This window comes from Dasypus novemcinctus, chromosome X, assembly GCF_030445035.2.
Source record: "Dasypus novemcinctus isolate mDasNov1 chromosome X, mDasNov1.1.hap2, whole genome shotgun sequence".
In the NCBI taxonomy this organism is placed as follows: Eukaryota; Metazoa; Chordata; class Mammalia; order Cingulata; family Dasypodidae; genus Dasypus; species Dasypus novemcinctus.
This window is the reverse complement of record NC_080704.1, coordinates 21,252,660-21,275,192: the sequence shown is the minus strand read 5'-3', so window position 1 is coordinate 21,275,192 and position 22,533 is coordinate 21,252,660. Positions and strand designations below refer to the sequence as shown.

Here is a 22,533-nt window from a genome sequence, read left to right as displayed (position 1 = left end):
AGGGAGTGAATCTGGTGACTTCAAAAATTCTTTCTTCCACTACCAAAAGGAGCTCCTAGAAAAAGAAATCTTGGATTCTTCCTTACTCTTATATTCAATCCTTTAATTCTTAAATTCCATTGTTTCTATTTCTGAGAAGTCTGTAAGAGCCTTTCTTTCTCTGTCTTCCCACTGGCCCTGAGTCAGTCCAGAACATACTTCCCTCACTTCATGCTTGATTACTGCAAAAGCCACTCCAAATCTTGCATTTTTCCACTCCAGCAATGTGGACCAGGGTGCAACTCCCAAAGGACACTATGCTATTTAATGTCTCCTCCGTGGCAATGTTCTCTTCTTCCTTCCCTTCAAGTCTCTTTCCTATTATCCTCACCGCTTTCTTCCCCTAGTTAAGTGCGAAGCATCCTAGAACTCTGCTCAGATGCCACCTTCTCTGGAAGCCTCCCACAACCCCCTGCCTGGCCTGAGGCTCCTCTCTATCCCTCCTATACACATACCTCAAGCTCAGCCCCAGGTGCACAGCCTCACAGTACTGTGATAACCCATCCCTTGGTAAGTGCCTGCTCTCCCCCCTCCCCAGCCCATACACTCCAAGAAGACAGGGACATATTTTTCATTTTTCTAATTAGAGCCCATCATGGTGCCTAGCTCAGTAAATGCTTAAACACGTCTTCACTCTTTTGCCATCCAAAACCTGTCTAGACATCTAAGCCCAGAGCAAGACCTTTAGTTGATACTAAAGCTGTTTCCAACAGTGCTCCTGCTCACAATGGCCTCTCCCTATTCCTGTTCTCAACTTACTTATTACCAGTGCCATATTAATTTAGTTCTGAATTACTTTTTAATTGTTTTGTGCATAACTTCATCTTCCCCGAGAGAAGGAAAGTTTCTCAAGGGTAAGAACCCTATCTCAGACTTTTCTGAATGCCTGAGAATACTCAGTATAGAGAGGGTATTCAGTATTCAGGGTCTAATAACTGCTACCACCACAACACAAATAGCAGCAACTAAAACTTATTAGACACTTACTCTGTGCCACATACTGGGCATAGTACTGTACAAACTGATGTGTATTATCCCATCTAATCCTCCAAAGAATCTGAGGCACAAAGAGATTACGTAACTTCCCCAAATTTCCATAATCAGAAGCAAGTTGCAGATCTGAGATTCCAACCTAAGCCTGCCTGGCTTCAGAGCCTAAGCTCTTAGCTCCTTTACTATAATGATTGCTTCTTTATTGATAATCTCACCCTCCCCATATTTTCTGGAATTCTGACATGCTCTGAAGAACTTACTCTCATATCCTCTAAAAGAGTAGTACTTTCCTCATCTCTTCTCCTAATATTGGCTTTTCTCAGTTTCACTTCACCTTATTTTCTTTGATGCAGGTGACTATTTCATATCACAAAAATTTAATTTGAAAACACGTATTTTATTGTAAGAATTCTACTTCCTTTATACAGGTTAGTGCCAATTCTAGGTTCTGAAGATTAATGAGACAGAGGAAGCATTATTCTAGAAAGATTGCCTTGAGATTTTAAAACAATCCGAAAGACTGAAAACTAGCATTCGTCTGGACCTTACGTTAAATTTACCTATAATATTACATAAAGAACTTTTAAATTCAGTTAAGATATCAAGTAACATATTAGCGCAAGGTTTGATTTAAGCAAATGTGGTTTAGAGAAGATCAGAGAAAAAAGTCATGGATTCACACTGAATTCTGAGAGAATAAAAAAACTAACCCATATAAGCTGATGACTTCTGCAATAAATTAAAATTAGATTCTCTCACCCAAATAGGCCAGAAAGTAACATTTAAGAGAGGAAACAGATTTATAAAACCAAACTTTTGAGTTCTCTTAAGTATCATTAATTGATTAAAGTAATAAAACTATTTTTAACAGGTATTAGTCCTTCGAGTATTGATCCCCTAAATGTATCCTACCAAGAGAATAAGACTTCCTGCAATTGGAGAATTGCAAACTGACCCTACTACTCACATCCTCCGCACCACCTTCCCAGGATGAGCCAACAAATCTGGTCAAGGTCCTAAGCTGTACCTGAGGTGATAAGAGCTGCAGGCTGTTGGCTCTGGCAGCCATTCCTTGCCCTATGCTCAAGCTTCCATCCAAGCCTTTGGCTCTCACTTTGTCTCGGGTCACATACATGGAATGCCTATGAGGACGCTGTTGGGAGGAGAAGGGGCTGGTATAGCCCAGCCCATAAGAAAAGGATTCATGAGGTGCAGACAGTGAGTGGGAATGGCTGTTGTCCATGTGCTCGGGCAGCTTCAGCTCCTCCATTGTTTTAGAATGCCGGGTTGTGGTTCGGCGTGAGTCAAGAGTGCCCTCACTTCGGTTATTTCTCCCCGAAGGGCTGAGCAAAGTTCTCGTGTCACTGTGCCTGGTGGGGGTTGGACTGGTGGGAGAGTTCAAGTCCAAGCAGCTGGACGGGAAGTACCTACTGGTGTTGGACTCTGACATTTGGGCTCTGGCTTCAGAGAGATTGCTCACAGACTTGGAGTCACTCAATGCTCCATGGCTTTTGGCTTTGGTCCTGTAGGAGGGACTCCTAGAGGACTGGGGAATGGTGTCAATATAGCTATGCCGACTCTGCTTTTCACTGGGCTGTAGCGTTCCAGCTTTGCTCTGTGAGCTTTCCATAAATGAGTGCCGAGTCTGCTGAGATCTGCTGCTTGACTTGAGGTACTTCGTGCCTGGGCCTTCTGAAGGCTTTGGGTCAATATTAAAATCAAACTCTGTTTTTGACTTGGCTTCTTTAGGGCTGAGAAGGTGTGGTATGTTGTTGGTGGTGAGATCTTTGCTAGCAGACCCAGGCTGGTTGCTTGCTTGGTAGGTTTTGGTATGCATTGGACTAAGGGTAGCTCCAGCAAGGTTTCCATTTAGGAAGCTTTCATTGGTGGGAAGACCTTCTTCAGCCCGGGACAGACCCACACTTAGGTTTTGGATGTCCTTACTGTTAGATCTGTGGTGAGACTGTAAAGCAGTAGTTTTGCTGGCTTGGTTTCTATGTCAAAAACAAAAGAAGCATGTCAGTTCCCCTTAAAAGAGACACACCTAAAGTTATCATGTAAAAAAATAAATGAACAAATGCCAAAAATACTTCAAAGACCAAAAAACATTAACTTTCTCAAACACACTTTTTACCAATCTTACAATCTTACCTTCTTACAACTTTTTACCAATAACAAGTAGCCTACCAATAAGAACACAGTTCCTTAGACCAAGTCAATCTGCAACAAAGCATTGGTCCTAACCAAGATACTTTGGCATCCTTAAATGCTCAACTAATCTACTGTCAACATATTTTCTAATGGATAATCTGGTGAAACACATGCTTTTGCTAGGTTGGTACTCATATAAGTATTATAGAATGCCTGCTAAGAATAATGCTGAGCTGTAGCCAAACTCTACAACTCTTTTGTCTGCTTGAATGTCAGAAGGCAACATTTAGACATGAAGGTTACTGTGCTCTTTGAACTTCATTTTATTTGTAAAACTCATAGCCTGCCTCAGAGGTACATATATATACTCGCAGCTCAAGGACACAGAAACCAATGTCTCGTTTTCTTTAGCCTAATGAGTCAAAGAGTAAGAATTCTAGCAATGTACTCAAGTAAAAGAAAATGATGCTCTAAAAAGAAATGTAAATGGCCATGTGAGGTTGTTGGAAGATATAATGATTTGTATTTATGTTTTAGAGAAGTGGCAATAACTTTAGGCTCTTGAGATAACTCTTTGTAACTCTAAACAGGAATCTAACTGAAACACAGAGATGTGAAAGAGTTCCTTTCTCTTCAAAAGACACAATTTATTCTTGTCCTTATTTCATACTTCATTATTCCAAACAGGCTGAGACCTTCATCAAGACAAAGTTTCATTTCCTACTTGGTTTAAAGTAAAAAGTATAAATTCATAAGAAAACTTTGTCCATTATTTGAGAGTGAAAACTGACATCAGAGCAAGGTCAGTTTGTTCTATTTTAACTATTTAAAGGATTAAATTTTAGTCTGAGATAGGTTCAAATGCTCTTAAATGAATAATCACACAATTCCCTTATAAATACACATTCAGAAAATTTTCCTGCAACTATTGCTATTGCTAAAGATGGTTTGGTTTGGGAGAGTTTTGTTCCCACTACATACAAATTGGAAGAAAAGTCACATTTGTTTTTCTGTAAAATGATGCCTTCCAATTTTCTCCATGAGAATCTGCAAGCTCACGCATCAAATTTAAGGGCCTTTTCCCTATCCTTCCGTCTTTTGGGCAGCAATCACTTCCAGAAACCTACTTGAAGGTGTTAAAAAAAATCTGGTATCAAGCAAGCCTGCAATAGTGTGGAGAAGGCCTCATGTCCAAAATGCAACACTAATCTCTCCCACTTATATCACAAGAATCACAGTATTAAATAAGATGATTTAAATACACACTAACTAAATGGTCATTCCCAAACCTAGAAAGAAATTACAAAGGAAGGAAGGTTAAGTTTTGCTTTCTGTTAAATGACAACAGTTTATCCCCAGATCAAGGAAAGATAGTCCCAGTATCCTAAAGGCATGAGGTTTTAAACCATTAATCAACTTATATAGCAGTAACTAAAATATCTCAGTGACTTTTAAAAAACCCAAACAATGATAGACAAATAATCTCAACTGTAAATAGATTTGAATATGAGTATGCTGGTTAGTCTCCATTTGCCCAAACCCCAACTCACTCTCCACCCTTCTCTGCCCTGCCCTGTGCCTTAGGAGCTCAACTCTGCAGACTGCATCTGCCAGGCTCACCTGCCGGCTAACTTCTGGCTGGGTTTGGCCAATGATCACAGGACAAGAGGCTGGGGATGTCCTCCCTGCTCCTTCCCCTATCTCAGGTCAGAGCTGCATCCCTCCAGGATAAGTTTCCACAGGGTGGCTCCTCCTTTCCAGCTCCAACTCTTCCTAAGTTCTGGTGACCCTATTTTCTCCCCTATCTCCTTCAGGCCTAGAAATAGTAATGGCAGAGAGATAAATAACATACAGAATTATTGTGTACTGCCCTAAACTCAAATGAGGACCAGAAAGAGACAGAGAAAAGTGAAGATGGCTGAGGGAGCTTTTGAAACCTTTAGAAATACTGCTATCACTGTTGAGTACAAACTTACATGAGATCTTAGGAAGAAAATATTTATAGCAACATAAGATGCCATTTCTTACATGAAAAAGGAGGCTATAAAGTTAAGGTAGGAACATTTGTCAAAGCTTTAGATTTTCTCTAAATGTGCAGACAGCTTATATTGCTACTCTTAAAGTTTCTATCTCAGTATTACTCTGAAGCCACTGAGTTTTGCACATAACTCTTAAATAGAAAGGGCATCGTATCATCTTTAAATTGAAGCTCTGCCAAAGTACCATAAAAACAGCTTCAAAACTTCCATAGTTTTCTGTGATACAAAACTATTGAGGAATCTGGGTTAAAAATCTTAAGTGGCTGGCAGTATACATACATAGATGGATAAAAGGCAAATCTCTTTAGATAAAATAACTCTTAAAAGCAAATGTCAAAGCTGCAAAGCTCCATTTTGATGTGGAAGGTTAGTGAATCAGGACTGAAGAGAGTATACAGCAGGTTGAAGCACCAGGATGCCAAAAACCAGGTGAACATAACCTCAGGAGGGTCTGAAGGAGACTTAGGAGGGTCCACTACCCCTCCTATCTGGAAATGGGTTTGGAAGACAGAAGATGGGAGGGTGGGTGTCCAGGGACAGGGCAGGGAAACGTGTAAGTGGCAAGCAATGTGACACAGTGCTGTGAACATCTTTTAAGATGGTCCTGGGAAGTCTGAAGGAACCACAGTCAATTTGAGAGTCAAACTAGAATTATTGTCCCTAATGAAAAGAGCTTCTACAGAGTAAATATGGAACATAGACAAGTGTGGAGATAATACCCCCAAATACATGTAAGTGAGGTAATACAATTTCTAGAGAAACAATTTAGGGCTTTCTTTAATACATTCAATACATTTAAAGTCCTAAGACTAAATTCTTCCAGAGAAGTTTATTAATTTATAATTTCAATTTTTATCTACTTCCAAAGAGGATCTGGAGGACTTCTCAGAGATCCAAACAAATCATTTCCTCTGTACCCTTGAAAATACCATCACCGCACATCCTCCTTAACATATCCTTAAAGAGATTCCTCAGATTCCACTGGTTCACTCCAAGAACTCAATGGAAGTGATCCAATACAAGACAAATCCATAGGCCCTCTTTCATCACATGAAAAATTTATCATCGTCTGTTGAACTTTATATTATTAGGATCCCCCAACCTCTTTCCCAAATGTAAACATAAGTTGTCAAATGACAAAGTATAAGGGAGACAAAAGCTTCTGTACTGGAGTGATCCCAGATCAGGCACAGGTATAAACTGAACCTCCTCAACACAAAAGAGCAACCAAATGATGATTATTATTCCTTGATTTAGTGTACTAATATCTCATAGAAACAAACAACAAATTGAACACCAGCTTAATTTTTTAAAAAAATCGAATCTGCTCCCAGGCCTCCTTAACTAAAAATGGCCTATAAGATGTGAAGACGACCATAACTGAAATTGGTCATTTTAAAGAGCACTAACAGCTATATAATATAATCACAGTAATTGTTAAACAAGAGAATACACAGGATAAATGGTTATCACCAGTTTATGGATGCTCTCACAGGTATAAAAAGTACCAGGTCTTGAGCCTTTAAAATTCCTTTCTACCAGCAGAATATCCCTGTCTACATATAATAACAGGAGTTAAAAATGCTTTTTGACCTAAATCAAGGGGGAAATGGAAAGGACAAATGAGTTTATATGGCTGAGTCTCTAAAAAAGAGCCGGGAGATTATCAGAGGGGTTGCCCTTATGCACACCTGAGCAGAGTCTCAGAGACAGATAAAGTAGATACAACCCCTGGTATTGGTTCTTCTGAGGGCTACAGAGACCCACAGGTTTTATGGTCATGGCAGATGGAGTTCACTGCCATGTCAGTTGGCCCTTCTTTGGAGTTGGTGTTTCTGCGTGATGGAGCTGGACTCAGATGTGAACTCTTTTCACAAGCCTTTCCTGCTACTTTACCAGAACTGTAGTTGGTGCTGGGGTTTAAGATATATCTAGGGGATCTGAATCTCTGGACTGACCATATGATAGCCAGGCCCTGAGCCTCAACAGACTTCAGCTCCTACACTCTGGTTTATTGGACTTACCCTACCCAGCTAACATGGAGTTGAAGAATGTCAACTACCACACCATGGAGCCTAGAGTGCCTACAACTGAGAGCAGGAGGATTGCATCCAGCATTCATGTGGAATCTAAGCCCCCTCTTGACATAGATGTGGAATGGACACAACCAATCCAAGGTCCACAGAATGGAGGAATACAGTAAGGATTAGAGTGGACTTATTGATATTCTATTCATGAACTACTGTGGTTAGTAATCGAAGAAAATGTGGCATTGGTGTGGAAAAAGTGGCCACGGTGGCTGCTGGGTAAGGGGAATGGGAGGAAGAGATGAGATGTGGAGGCGTTTTCGGGACTTGGAGTTGTCCTGGGTGGTGCTGCAGGGACAATTACCAGACACTGTAGATCCTCCCATGGCCCAATGGATGGAACGTGGGAAAGTGTGGGCTATGATGTGGACCATTGACCATGAGGTGCAGTGATGCTCAGAGATGTATTCACCAAATGCAATGGATGTGTCATGATGATGGGGGAGAGTGTTGCTGTGGGGGGAGTGTTGGGGTGGGGAGGTGGGGGTGCGTGGGGACCTCATATTTTTTTAATGTAATATTTTTAAAAAATGAATAAAAAAAGAAAGCGAAAAAAAAAAAGACTGCACAAAGAATGGGAGAAAACTCTTTTAATAAAAGTCTAATATAGAATCCAGAATATATAAAAACTAACTTAGCAACAAAAGACAAATAACTGAAAAAAACCCCACAATTGTTCTATAGGGAAGGAAAATTTGGGAAGGCGGTGAGAGAAATTTCATATTTAAAAAGCTCCATATTAAGATTTTTTTTTTAAGATTTATTAATTTATTCCCCCCCCAGTTGTCTGTTCTCTGTGTCTATCTGCTGCATGTTCTTCTTCGTCTGCTTCTGTTGTTGTCAGCAGCACGGGTATCTGTGTTTCTTTTTGTTGCATCATCTTGTTGTGTCAGCTCTCCGCGTGGGCGGCGCCATTCCTGGGCAGGCTGCACTTTCTTTCGTGCTGGGCGGCTCTCCTTACGGGGTGCACTCCTTGTGCGTGGGGCTCCCCTTTGCGGGGGACACCCCTGTGTGGCACGGCACTCCTTGCACGCATCAGCACTGCACATGGGCCAGCTGCACATGGGTCAAGGAGGCCCGGAGTTTGAACCGCGGACCTCCCATGTGGTAGGCGGATGCCCTAACCACTGGGCCAAGTTCACTTCCCTATATTAAGAATTAGTTCCTATTTCTCTTCTAATCATAGATGAGGGAAAATATTTAATATCTCCTATGATCTAAGCAACACCAAATGACAAGATCAGCTTCTTGGGAGATGAAGGAAGACAGGGATCATGGCTAGGACACTGTCTTCTTGGGTCAGCTTAAAGCAATGTAAATACATCTGACACAATCAGGGGATGTCAAGTCTGGAAAAACCTCATCATATGACCCAATCCTTGTTGGTTGTTGTATTTCTAGGAAACAGAGTTTTTAAAGACTATGTAGAAAAATTATATTTAAAAGCACCAATTTTAGTCACTATCTACTCAATTGACTTTACTATTTCCATATTCTTACGAAAAATTAATTTCTCAATTCCGTGATTAAAAGACAAGGGCAGGGAAGACATGGAAGGTCCACGGTTCAAACCCCGGGCCTCCTTGACCCGTGTGGAGCTGGCCCACGCGCAGTGCTGATGCGCTCAAGGAGTGCCATGCCACGCAGGGGTGGCCCCTGCGTAGGGGAGACCCACGCGCAAAGAGTGCGCCCCGTAAGGAGAGCCGCCCAGCGTGAAAGAAAGTGCAGCCTGCCCAGGAATGGTGCCACACTCACGGAGAGCTGACACACAAGATGATGCAACAAAAAGAAACACAGATTCCCGGTGCCACTGATAAGGATAGAAGCGGTCACAGAAGAACACACAGCGAAAGGACACAGAGAGCAGACAACTGAGGGGGGAGAGGAGAGAAATAAATAAAAAATAAATCTTAAAAAAAAAAAAAGGACGAGAAAAATGTAAAACCCTTCTACAGAGAGAGATCTAATTGCCTCAACTTCACAGAATGTCCTTGGTAACTTCCCACCCATTTGGCTCCTCTTTTCTCTGGAGGAATTCCCTTGCCTCCACCCATCCTTCTTCCTCCAGGCATCACCCTGGTCCCATTTACACAGCTCTTGAGGCTGGAAATCTCCCTAGTAGTTGCTAACCTAATGCTACCTTTTCCAGGGAATGCATAGGTTTACATAAAATAATTTTTAAAGATAAGACAGCCTTTAAGACCCACACAACTCTTTAATTGTGGTTCTGAATCATGTAATAAGCATAAGAAAGATATTTTTGAATAGAGGGCTTTCCTACTTCTCTCTAATTGCATCGTTTAAGCAGCCACCTCCTCCACCTACTTGTAAGACCAACACTGCATTTGTATTTCCCTAAAAGGGAATATTTACCTATTAGACAATGTGCTGCTTTCCACGTGGTAGGGTTTTCTTTTTGCTGACCTTGAAGGGGAACGATCCAAAAGTCTCTGGGTTTGAAATGTAGGATGATTCAAACACTGTTCTGTCAAGTATCTGTCAGCTGGGTCCAACTTCAGTAAATTCTTAGGAAATAAAGTTCATGATTGAAAAGAATATTACAAAGTTAAATTTTAAAATTTAATAAAAAGACCTTATTTCTTTTTCTTATAAAAGAAATACATGGTCATTGTTGATTCTAGCAAACACAGTTCAGCCAAGAAATTAAGACTATCTCAATCACCAATAATCGCACCATTGTTGTTGTCATCTTGGTATATATTCTTCCGGCCCTTTTTTGAATGTCATATAGACGTTTTCTTTTACAAAAATCTGGCTGATATTGTATACAGAAACTTTGTTTCCTGCACTATTCACTTACTAATCAAAGCATTTTTTATAACATAATTTAAACATTTTAAATATATTTTTTAATAAGTAAATAAAATATTCATGAGAAAGAACATATGGTGAAAACTCTTCATTATTCTCCAGTCCCCCAGAGAGTCAGTTTCCCTCTCTGGAGGCAACCAATGTTACTAGCTTCTTGTGCGTCCTTCCACAGATATTCTGTGCATATATTCACCTGCTCCTTCTATTTCACCCAAATAGTAGCATACACACAATTATCTATACTTAGCTTGTTTTCCACTTGATATTACATCTTAGAGATCATTCCAAATGGGTAAAGAGCATCAAATGCTATGAATGCATCTTAATTTGTTTTTACCAATTCCCTAACGATAAACATTTAGCTTCTCTTCTTTAAAGAAGAATGCTGCAATGAATGACCTTATAAGGTGGTTTTTAATGACTATAAAGAATTTTGTAATGTAGTTACACCATGATTTATTTAACCAGTTTCCTACTTACGGATATTTAGATTGTTGCCTCTCTTCACTATTTCAATTAACGCTGTGATAAATATCTCAAGTCTTTGCATATATCCATGATATTCCTTTCATAGGATAAACTCCTAGAAATAGAATTGGTAGTATGCAAAGTTTGAAGGATTCTTTTCTATGTGTGGCCAAACAACCCTCCAGAAACATCTCAAATTATACTTCTATCAGCAACTATAAGCATCTGCCTATTTCCTGGCATGCTCAAAAATGGGCATTATCATTCTTTTTAGTACTTGTAAATTAGTTTTAAAAAATGTTATCTCACAGCTTTTAAAATTCAGTTTTGATCACTAGTGAGGCTGATGATTTCTATATATTTATTGATTACTGGTATGTCATGTCTTCTTTTCTTATTTTCATATTTGTGTATCTGTTCTGTTCTTAGTTTTTTGTTTTTTAGTATTTATTTACCCACCCTTCCTGGTTGTTTGCACTTGCTGTCTGCTCTCTGTTCTGTTTGTGGTAAACTTGTCTTCTTTTTAGGAGGTACTGGAAACCAAATGCAGGACCTCCCATGTGATTGGCAGGTGCCCAATCACATGAGCCACCTCCCCTTCCCTCTTATTTAGTTTTAAGTGTTCTTTATTCATTACAGTACTAATCTGTTGTCTTATGTTACATATATTAGATTCTTTTGAAATCAAAATATATTTTTTTCCAATATTATTTGTTATTTATCAGTGACTAGATAAAATTTAAAAGGTGAATTATTAAAACTTATTTTTATTTACAGAAAGATAACCTAACTTGAATAGAGAAAGAAATTTGCTCTTTGAGTGATTGGCTTTCTCCCTCAGAAGAAGAAAGAAGGGTGAAATTCCAACATTCCCAAATCCATCTCAAGCTCACATTGATTTGTTTTGCGTACATTTCTGTCTTTTAATTTTGATGTATTAGTTACTAGGTCAAAAGATTCTGGTTGTTAAAGTCTAAGCTTACATACATGATGATTCAGACATGGCTCTGAAATTATCTCAATTTTTTCTCCTTGCTTATTAGAGAACAAAAACTATGTAGGTGTGTACACTAATTTTGGTTCCACTGGCAGTAAAGTTAACACCAAAATGGTTTCAACTGTAAGATACAAGTTAAAATACAAAGGGGGGAAGCGGATGTGGCTCAACTACCATATGGAGGGTCCAGGGTCCGATCCCCAGGGCCTCCTGACCTGTGTGGTAAGCTGGCCCACACACAGTGCTGCTGCGTGCAAGGAGTGCTGTGCCATGCAGGGGTGCCCCCGTGTAAGGGTGCCCCATGGGCCCAAAAAGTGCACCCCGCAAGGAGAGCCGTCCCGTGAAAAAAGCGCAGCCTGCCCAGGAGTGGCACTGCACACATGGAGAGCTAACACAGCAAGATGACACAACAAAAAAGAGATGCAGTTTCCCAGTGCCGCCAGAAAATGCAAGCAGACACAGAAGAATACACAGCGAATGGACACAGAGAGCAGACAATGGGGGTATGGGGAGAGAAATTTAAAAAAACACAAAGGGAAGTCTACCGTCGAATGGCCTTTTACATTTGAAGTACATATGGTTTTTCAGAAGCCAAATATCTACTAGCATTAGTTCTACTTTAATTTATTTAAGATTATCCATAGTAGAAATTACTTCAGAGAAGGGCAAAGAGAATGTAGTTCTTCATGAGAGGATAACTAGTCTTAATCATTTTTTAAAATTCGTTTTCAAAATAGGTAAACGACAATAGGAAAAATTCTATTTATGTAACATTCAATAATAGGCAATATTAATCTTTGGTGACAGAAGTCAGAATAGTAGTTTCCAGGAGTGGGGAGGGGCAGAGGTGTAAAGCCTGGGAGGAGTCATGAAGGAGGCTTCTGGGGTGTTAATTTTCTATATCTCAATCTGAGTGGGTTTACATGGATATGCTTACATTCCAAGAATTAACTGAGATGTACACTTAATAATTTGTATACCTTGTAAATATACATTTCAATAAAAATTTCACTTAATGTTCAAAAAGTCTGAGGGTAAATATATTAAATGAATAGAAATTAGAATGTTTAACTTCCAAACTGGTAGAAATACAAAAGAGTCGGCTCTCTTTCTTTCTACTTTTATCTCTTCTAGCTCTTACCAGGTACCATACTGACACTTGGAAGTGACACTTAAGTGGTGATTTAACAAAAAGGTTCAATTATTTTTAACTAAAAGAAGACAAAAGGCAAAAACATGAGATTATAAATTAATTAATTTCCTAACTTATTCTTTTTACATTTAAAAAGTTACTAAATAATTAAAGCCCTGATCAATAAACAGTGATTGCATGAAACAATGTATTGGCAAAGCTCAACTGATTTAAATGATCATTTATGCCTAATTAAACTGAAAGCCTTTAGGGTACTTTTTTCACAATATTTCTCAATCTGTGTTCAGAAGAACATAATTGTTATAGCATTTTATTTAAAAAAAAAGCATTCAGTATTTAATTAAATTTGGGAAATGCTAGGTGAGATAGAAATGTTTCTTTACTTTGGGATTTCTGAAAGCCTTTATAGGTTAATGAATATTGTGAATCTCTACGAAAGGTTAAACAGTATGTGGCCTTTCCCAACCACCACACCCCCCTCCCCCACCTCCACGCCCATACCTATTTACACAGTGTTCCTTGGAACATAGATTAACATAGTTTAAAAAGCCCAGCAAGGTTCTCAGAGTACTGCGCAACAATTTCCAACTGTGCTAAGTAGACATTTAAAGGTTGCACACAGTGTAGGCCCACTGATTTTGACAGCTGACTGAATGGGCATAAAACAAAATTGATTCATCAGCAGGTATTTATTCAAGGTCTATGATCAAACAACCAATACTTTCTTATGCACTGGCTGGCTGCAATGAAAGCTAGGGAAATAGGAAAAACAATTCTCCTATTTTCCTCTCTCTTTTTTAACTGTCTACTGGGGAAGAAAAACCTGAATAAAATATTAGAAGAAGTTTTTAATAGTCCAGAGTAGGAAGAACTTTGGGGCAGGGGACCTAGAATGAGAAGGAAGACTCAGGCCAAAGCAGTAGCAGCGATCCTGGTGTGTCCAAAGCATAGTCAGAAAGAGCCAAGTCATCTCAGAGAAGAGGCCAAGTTAGAAAACAGCAGAATTAGCTTGTGATAAAATCTATATAGCTCATGGAAGGTCCTAAATAACACGTATACAAAGTTTTAGAATCTCTTTTCTTTCAATATTAGTTTTAATATTTGTTTTAAATCCTTATGCCTTAGCAGCTCTTGAGTGCTAACAGATTTTTATTATTCTATTTTAGGAACGTGATTTAGGTATCGCATTGTCCTTTCTAGATGGAATATTACAACCCTGTTGTAATTCTAAATAAATTACTTTTCTGTTTACATGACCCAGACCTCCATTATTCACCATCTATTAGCAGAACATTTAATTAATAAAAGCAGGCTATGGTTGCATGTAGAAACAAGAGAGTCATGAACTAAAAGACATTTTATATAGACACACAACATCACTTGTCCCACCTTCATTAAGTCAAGTAAGACACTATTTAAAATCCCAAGGTATCTTCTCTCCAATGACTGAGGATGGTTAACAGCTGGGAACTGTAAGAACAACATGACAGAAATGTTAGCACGTGGGAAAGGACATGTGTGAGCATGTGCCTGTGAGTGCTGGGCAAGGTAGCAGATGAGTAGAAGTTACTGCCTCAGTGCCAATCAAAGTCAGATCTTTTCATATGTATATTTCTTTTGGTGTCTGGATTTTAGGTATGGTTTAATAGAATTAAGCGTTAAATAACAGGAAAACTCAGGTGAAGATGATACCTAAATCTAGGCAGACAATACTGAAGCATGTGAAACAAACTAAAATATAAAAATTTGAAACTGTATACTGTTTCCTGTTTAGAATACAGACAATTCTTAATTACTGACAGTAATTGGGAGACCCTCAGAGGGGATATGAAAAGATACCAGATAGAATTTTACATCTTTTTTACAACAAAATATCATTTAGTCTTGAAAATATAGACGTGAAAAAAAGAGAGGAAAAGGCAGCAAGAGGCCACAGAAGTAGAAATGGTAAATTCAGACATATGCTCTATTAATATACCCTTTTAATGACCTGCTTTCAGTTCTTTCCTTTGTATAAGTTGTACTAGAAGGAAAACAGGCTCCTAGATTAACAAATGCATTTTTAAATAAAATAAGGGGAAGGCAACACGTTTATTTAGATGCTGTGTCCTTCCCTCTGCCAATTCTCACATTTTGCATTATCTAAGTGCATAGCTAAGCTGTGCAGCCTTAAATCCCAGGTGAAGCTCAGAAAGAGAACAATGTGGTTTGCAGCTGTAGAAAAAAGCATTTGGTAAAATGATTGGCAGAGTCCAATGCCATGTACAGCTTCCAAATGTGAGAGCTAGTCTGTTTTTAATGTATATTTCCTTTATACCAGGGGTTCTTAAGAAGGGGTCCATGAGCTTGAATTGAAAAAAAAATGAAATTATCTATTTTCTCTGACCTCTGATGTTGAGTGTCATAAAACTATCTGCCGCTACATTCTGAGAAGGAGTCCATGGTTTTCACCCAACTGGCAAAGGGATCCATGGAACAAAAAAAGGTTAAGAAGCCCTGCTTTATATCAACACAAGGGGATTTCAAAGTATTAAAATCCCTAAACATGATCAATAAGTGGATTGCAGGACTAGTTAGGCAGTAAAAGTCAAACAAAAGGTAATTTAAGAAATGATTATGACATCATCCCTACATTGTGCTAGGTATAGCAGGAGATAGAACCCTAAACCTTGCACCTCAGGAATCTGCAGTATGGCTGGGAAAGCAATCAATGCTAAGCTGTGCAGCCCTAAATCCTAGTTCAAACTCAGAGAGAGACCAGCGTAGTTTACAGCTGCAGAAAAAAGAATCCAGAGGTAATATATGAACTGGGTTTTGGAAGATAAGGAAAATGTGAGGATAGAGAGAAGTAGGACAGCCTTCCAGACTGAGGAAGTAGAAGGAATAAGATGAATACAGACACACAGGTAATAACCTAAACCTGATTTCTGAGGGAAGTGATGTTACATGAGGCATTTTAGATATTATTCTTATTTTAGAGATAAGGAAGGTGGGGACCAGAAAGTTTAAATAACTTATTCAAGGCAAGTTACATAATTAAAAAGCAGTAGAATTGGTATCTGTATCCAGGCCTGTGATCTAAACCCACACTCTTTCCAAACCTCTCCTAAGGGAGGTCCAGAAGTTCCTTTTGATGTTGTTGGAACATTAACTATCAGTCCAAAGAGAGAGACACTTGTCATGCTGGGATAAAAGTCTCTACACTAATATATATTAATCTCTTATTTATGAAAGTCTAATCTTATGCTACCAGATACCCCTCCCTTTTTCTTTTTTCTATCTGCTAGGCTGAGGGCAAGTCTGTTTATTGTCATATTTTCTACATCCAGTATGACAAATGTCCAATAACTGCTGAGCCAAATAAAAGTACCACATGCTCTACTTGTATCCTAATTAAGGGTCACAATTTGGTTAATTTTTGGTCTATAAAAGAAAAAAGAAAAAGAATTGCCTGAGGTAACTCAGATTTCCAAGAGAGAGAAAGAAGATTAAGAAGATGAAAGAGAACCTGAGGAGATTTCTGTGTTGGGCATGCATATGGGAGGATCAGAGATCTCCAAGGTAAGATCAACTGATGTATGGAAAGTCAAAAACAATTGTAAATGTCAAGGAAACATGGTTTGAGAGTCATACATTTAAAAGGAAGGAAGGAAGGGGTGGTGAGATTACAGTATCCACAATGACCACCAATTGGCATGTTGGTCCAAATAGGGTAGTTGAAAGCTGAAAAAGTAGATTTGGGGGTCACTGGAAGAGAAAAGCAGCCTATAACTAACCAGCCACTCCAATAAGGCACTTTTGCAAGCTGGATGTCCCTCATTTGGAGGAAAGCTTATACTTTGAGACTCTTTTCAGCATATTCTCAGAAAAAAATTTTGTAACAAGTTAGCATGTCTAGGAAAGGAAGCCCAAACTAGCAATTTGCCAGTTTGAAAAGATTTGATGTTTCATTATAAAGGACAAGAAATGTCTACTGGAACAAGCACCTTTAAATCAGCAGAATACAAGTATTAACAGTCTTCCTCAAATCACTATAAAAAAGTCTTCTTAAATAAGCAGCAGTCATGCACACAATTTGTATCTTTTAGAGAAGCTTAATATTTTGGGTAAAGAAAATTTCTAAGATAGCTGAAGTTTAGAGTACAATCATACATATGCTAGAAGAGATTTTAAACATTAGAACTTAAAAATTAGAAAAAGCAATGTTAGCAGCTTGCACTTTCAAATTCTGACCACTTTCTTTTATGGTTCACAAATACCAATAAAAAATCAAATATTTATAATGGGCATTATAAACACTGTAATGGGAAAGGGAATAGTATTCAATGGATAAGCTCAGTGGCTGCTGTTCAATGATTGAAATACTGGTATACTGATTTCATTTAGAATTTTCACAAAACCTCTCACCCGGAGCCCATGGAAGCGAGGATTACTGTAGAAGAGCTTCATCTGCTCGGATGGAAGTGGTCCTAGCACCTTCTGAATAGTAAAAAGTTGGTCAATTTCACTTTCTCCAGGAAATAAAGGCTGTCCATCACTAAGCTCCCCAAGGATACAGCCAACTGACCACATGTCTACAGATTTTCCATAGGGAGCTCTGAAAAGCAAAGGAAGAGATAATCTTGGCAACTGAAGAAATACAATGTTTTAATAATTATCAAATTATTTTGAACAAATTTGTGAATTAAAGCACATTTATGTATTTAGGGAATTAAAAAGTAACACGTGGGAACATGTATAACAAAATACCAACTGATTTCAATGCTATTTTTATATATGTAATATGGTTGTGCCTTCTTTTTCTATTCTTGGGTGGTCCCAAAGAAGGAAACAATCTAAGGAAAATAATAAAATACTATGACTAGGGTAGGAAGAGAATTATTGATGAAACCATATGATGGAGATCAGGATTATAACAGGTATCCTTCTTAGGCACTAATTTAAAATATATCAAGAAAATAAGACACTTATCAGAAGGCCCTTTTCTGGTATTAGCATAAGAATAAAAGAGCAGTGAAAGTGGCAGGGTGGGGGCAAAGATGGATCAATGGATGGATGGATGGATGTGAAGGAATTGCTGAGGAACTCATCAATACAATGCTAGCTGAATAGCCATTTATCATTAACAGGACTTCCTTTTTTCAGAAGAAAAACGGCAATTGGCTCAGTGTTTAGCACATGCCTAGCAAAGTGGCTGGACAGATACTCATAAGCATTTCTTAAGTAAAAGAATGAATGAATGAATGAGTAAGTGAGCTGACTCAAAACATTACAGGGTATATGTTTACAGATTGACATTAGCCAGAATGTCAAAGTGCTGACACATCCACATTCTTTTTTTTAAACTTCTTGTCTGCTCGTTGTGTTTTTTTTTGTTTCTTTTCTTTAGGAGGTACCAGGAACCAAACCTGGGCCTCCCGTGTGGGAGGTGGGCACTCAACTGCTTGAACCACATCTGTTCACTGCTTGTCTTCTTTAGAGGCACCAGGAACCAAACCTGGGACCTCCCATATGGGAGGCAGGTGTTCAACTGCTTGAGCCACATTTGCTCCTCATATCCACATTCCTAATGTAGAAGATTATTAGCAAAGGTGGCTGTAATAATTCCTCCCATTCCGACATGCACACCATTTTGTAATGTGATATCACCACTCATCACCACTCCTCCCAACAAGAAGTGGAGTTTTTTTCCAACCTTGAATTTGGGTTTTGTAGTTTGAATGTGTGGCCAATGAGACATTAGCAAAAATCATGCAGACAGGTATTCCCTCTTCCTGCAGGAAACTCTTCTGCTATACATGAAGAAGTATAGGCTAGCCTACTGGGGGTTAAGCCCCCATGGAACAGAGATGGCCTATCCCAGGTGAAGTCCCCTAGACTAACCAACCCCCCGGATGACCTGCCAGCTGACTATCGCTGCATGAGTGACTCTAGGAGAGACCAGAAGAATTGCCCAGCTGAACTCAAATTGCTGATCCCCCAAAATGCTGACATTTAGAATTGGGAGCAAATAAAATAGTGGTTGGTTTATGCCATTAGGTTTATTTTAGATGGTTTGTTACACCACAATTGATAAACGATACATTTAACTAACTGAAGTTTTTATTTTCCATATATGACCTACGAAGCTATTGATACAACTCACCCAAGTAAGAGTTCTGGAGATCGATACCACCTGGTGGCCACGTATTCTGTGTAATTAGCATTATTGCCTTCTGACAAATTCCGAGCAAAACCTAAAAATTTGCAAAGTCCAAAGGTATAATTTTTAAAAAGAAATAATAATTTCATGTTGGTAAAATATTTCAGTGCTAAGAATATTTTAAGTTAGCTTGTCTAAATCACATAATGATTGACATTGAATGGTCTGTTAATTAATACTGTCTGTATAGTAAAAAGTTAGTTGATCTGTTTTTATGTCAATTAAACAAAAAATATATTCATTACAAAACTCTCTCTCCTGTGCTAAAGAAATCCAGGTTTTCAACATCACTGCACACTTCTGTAAATATTCAGAACATACTTTTAAAAAGCTATCCCAATGATAGGTGCAAAACTTTGGAATAAAATGAAGTCTCCATAATACCCAGAAGTCAAAGTTAAACTAGCATATAGTAGATGTTCATTAATTCTGCTATGTGAGACATACATATTATTTGTGTATCAGTTGCTGTTGATCAGTTGCAGCCACTATGTAAACAACATACAGTTAGTAATGATGGAAACAAGGCAAGTCGAAATTACTTTCATCTCCTAACATGACAGAGACACATATTAGGGGTATCTTCATCAACACTTAATAAATGCAATTCTACTACACTTTTTCCCCTGCCCTCTCAAAAGGTTTGGGTAACACCACATAGCCACAAAATAAGCTGACAGGATAAGTTAATTACTCACTTAATTCACCAAAAGCAATATAGGTTAACTTTAAATAGTTAGAGGCAATTAGAACATTAATATTAGGGGTAAAAATTAAGGTATATGTCAGTTTTGAAGAGAGGAAAATTGCTTCTTACAACAAAACAAAAAATAAAAACCACCACAAAATCCAAAACCCTAACTTCAGTTCATCAATATCTCCTCGGTAAGGACCATTTGAAAAAAATACTTGTTTTTTGAAGGGGATTCTTCATGCCATACAAAGGAAGCTTCGCTCTTTGGGAAGGAAAGCAATTAAGAAGTCTTTGTTGGCACATGTCCACAGAACTTGTTTTTTACCATTTAAAGGCTTTTCTTTAGTAAACAATGCTATACCAGGGGTACTCTTTTCCTATTATTTACCATTTTACAGACATTTCTTTTGTATTTATAACTTGTTTAAAAATTTTAAGAATTTTGGAGCTTTAACACATCACCTACCTGCATAGAATTAGGTATGCATAAGAAATAAGAAATGGTGTATGAGGTATAAAAAGTCTCAGTATAATTTATATGGTAGCAATCACAACTATGGACAGGAAGTCAGAAATAGATTGGTGCTGAAAATCATAATGCTAATAAGGAAATGCTAAAAATGCTAAGGTCAAAATCTGTTAGATATATTACTCAATATTTCCTTTTTATTCTCCTAAGCACTTCTTAAGGGTCTCAGGATATAGCAAGAATCTGCTCTGTAATACTCCCTATCACAAACTATGAAGAAAATTAAGTCTCTAAAAACATTTTTTCTCAGGTAAGCAGGTTCACAATATTCACATTCTTTGAAATTATTGAGTGGAAACAGCTGCATGTGCTTTTAATTGCTACAGTGAACAAAACTAGTCATTCTACAAAGATTTAAGAATGCTTCCATTTCTAACCTGTGTGGTCCATTTCCTAAATACTAATCTAATCTGTCTTTTGTTTACAATAAGGAGATCTCATTTATATGTGGATCTCTACATTGTGTTTGTGATTATTCTTGAATACATGGAAAAAAAAGTTAACAAGTCATTTGTCAGCATATTGATTAGGCAAAAGTTTAATTTAAAAAGTCACCCACAGACTGAATAAGATAGTAAATCTTCATGTAAAACATGAATATGGGGGATATTGCTAATATAAGACTGTTTTAACAAAATGTAAATACAAATATACTAGAGAGAAAGAAAAAGAATAGCAGCTATGTATGGCAAGTGAGGCATAGAGAGACTGAGAGGTGAGGAGTTTTGTTTGTTGTTCTGTTTATTATTATTATTGGAATAATGAAGTACTCTGGGAATGACTAGAGTGATGAATACACAAATATGTGATTAAACCGAATACCACTGATTGTACTCTTTGGATGGATTTATGCTTTACGGATTTATTAATATGTAATCATAAAATTGATTTGTTAAAAAAACAACTATGGAATGCTACTAAAGCAGTACTTTGTCAAAAGGGTGAAAAGACAGCCAACTCAATGGCGAAAATACTTAGCAATCACATATCCAGCAAGAGTTTAATGTAAAAAAAAAACACCCTAGTTCATAGTTTTAAAACTTTTAAAACTTTTCCAAATTATTTTAAATGTTTAATAGTGTTTAATACAGAATTATATCTACGGGAGATAATATATACTTTCACCTAGGATAGAGTACAACTTAAAACTTTCAACAGGAGCTGGAATATTATACATCAGTTACCAATTTCATTCATTGAACATTAAAAGGTAATAAATGGAAGTGCTCTAAAAATGTCTTTTGACCCTACAGATATATAACTATAACATATACACAATACATATGTGTGTATTTAAGATAGGCATATCTTTAGTTTTTATAATGAAGCCTAGAACAATTTCTACCAACATTCAAAACTTTTTTTTAAACCCTTTTATTTACTGGAGGGCCAAAGTGGTATTTCCTAGAAAAGTCTTTTTCTGGGTTTGTTAGGGGTTAAGCTTATGAATTTATTCAAGCTCATATATTTACTTTGAATAAATTATCATTGAAGAAATAGTGCACAATCAATCTTTGATATAGTAGGTAAGATTATACAGAGCAAAGAGGGAATAGTACTCCCTCCCAGCAATCAATCTCAATGTATATATGACCCAAAAGAATGTTCTTGTCAAATGAGTCAAAGCAGTAAAAGAAATACATATATATAGAACATGCCTTAAAATCCTACCTGTGTGCTCCAATAATTCTGTAAAGACCATGACTCAATTTTTTTTTTTTTTTTTTTTTTAACTTACCAAAGTCACACAGTTTCAAAACATCATTGTGGCTGATTAAGAGATTTTCTGGCTTTATATCTGGAGTATTAAGGTTAAAAAACAATCATTAAAAATGTTCAATTTTCTGATGATTGACACTGTTCAATCATTATAACTGCACTTATTTAAAAAGATGCAAAGAAGTTTGTACAGAAATATGTGGTAGCAAAAAGCATAGTAACACATTTTATGCTGGGTACATAAAGGTTTCAATTAATTTCTTTTTGAGAAACATGCAGATCTACAATTTTTTGGAAGTATTTTTTTTTCTTTAAATCTTGAAGGGATTAATTTGATCTCTGAAATGAATTTAAGAAGACTGAATATAAGCCAACACATTTTAAGGAATTATTATTACTTCATAAATACTAATAATACAAAATTTTGGAGATAGATAAAGGTATCCTAAAATGCCTATAGGAATAAGTAGCTAGCATTTGATTTACTGGAGGGAAAAATATGTGTATAGAAGATCAATTTTCTGTTATGGTTTTCAATGTTATAATTTCTATATTTAGATATCATTTTACTTTTTCTGCATGGTTTACAATTAAAAATGTCTAATGCTGAAGCTATAGTAAATGAATCAA

At 37.5% G+C, this 22,533-nt stretch overlaps 1 protein-coding gene across 1 annotated transcript in view; it reads right to left on the bottom strand.

Annotated features, from left to right (window-relative positions):
- The window catches only part of CDKL5 (cyclin dependent kinase like 5), a 309,028-nt gene that overhangs the window by 62,879 nt on the left and 223,616 nt on the right, over positions 1-22,533 (bottom strand). Inside the window, exons 7-12 of the mRNA XM_058291571.2 lie at positions 21,923-21,982; positions 18,905-18,995; positions 17,167-17,356; positions 14,149-14,229; positions 9,683-9,834; positions 2,060-3,026 (exon numbers count right to left, since the gene is read on the bottom strand). Of these exons, the coding sequence (XP_058147554.1) occupies positions 2,060-3,026; positions 9,683-9,834; positions 14,149-14,229; positions 17,167-17,356; positions 18,905-18,995; positions 21,923-21,982 (1,541 nt within the window). The remainder of the gene's footprint in view (positions 1-2,059; positions 3,027-9,682; positions 9,835-14,148; positions 14,230-17,166; positions 17,357-18,904; positions 18,996-21,922; positions 21,983-22,533) is intronic.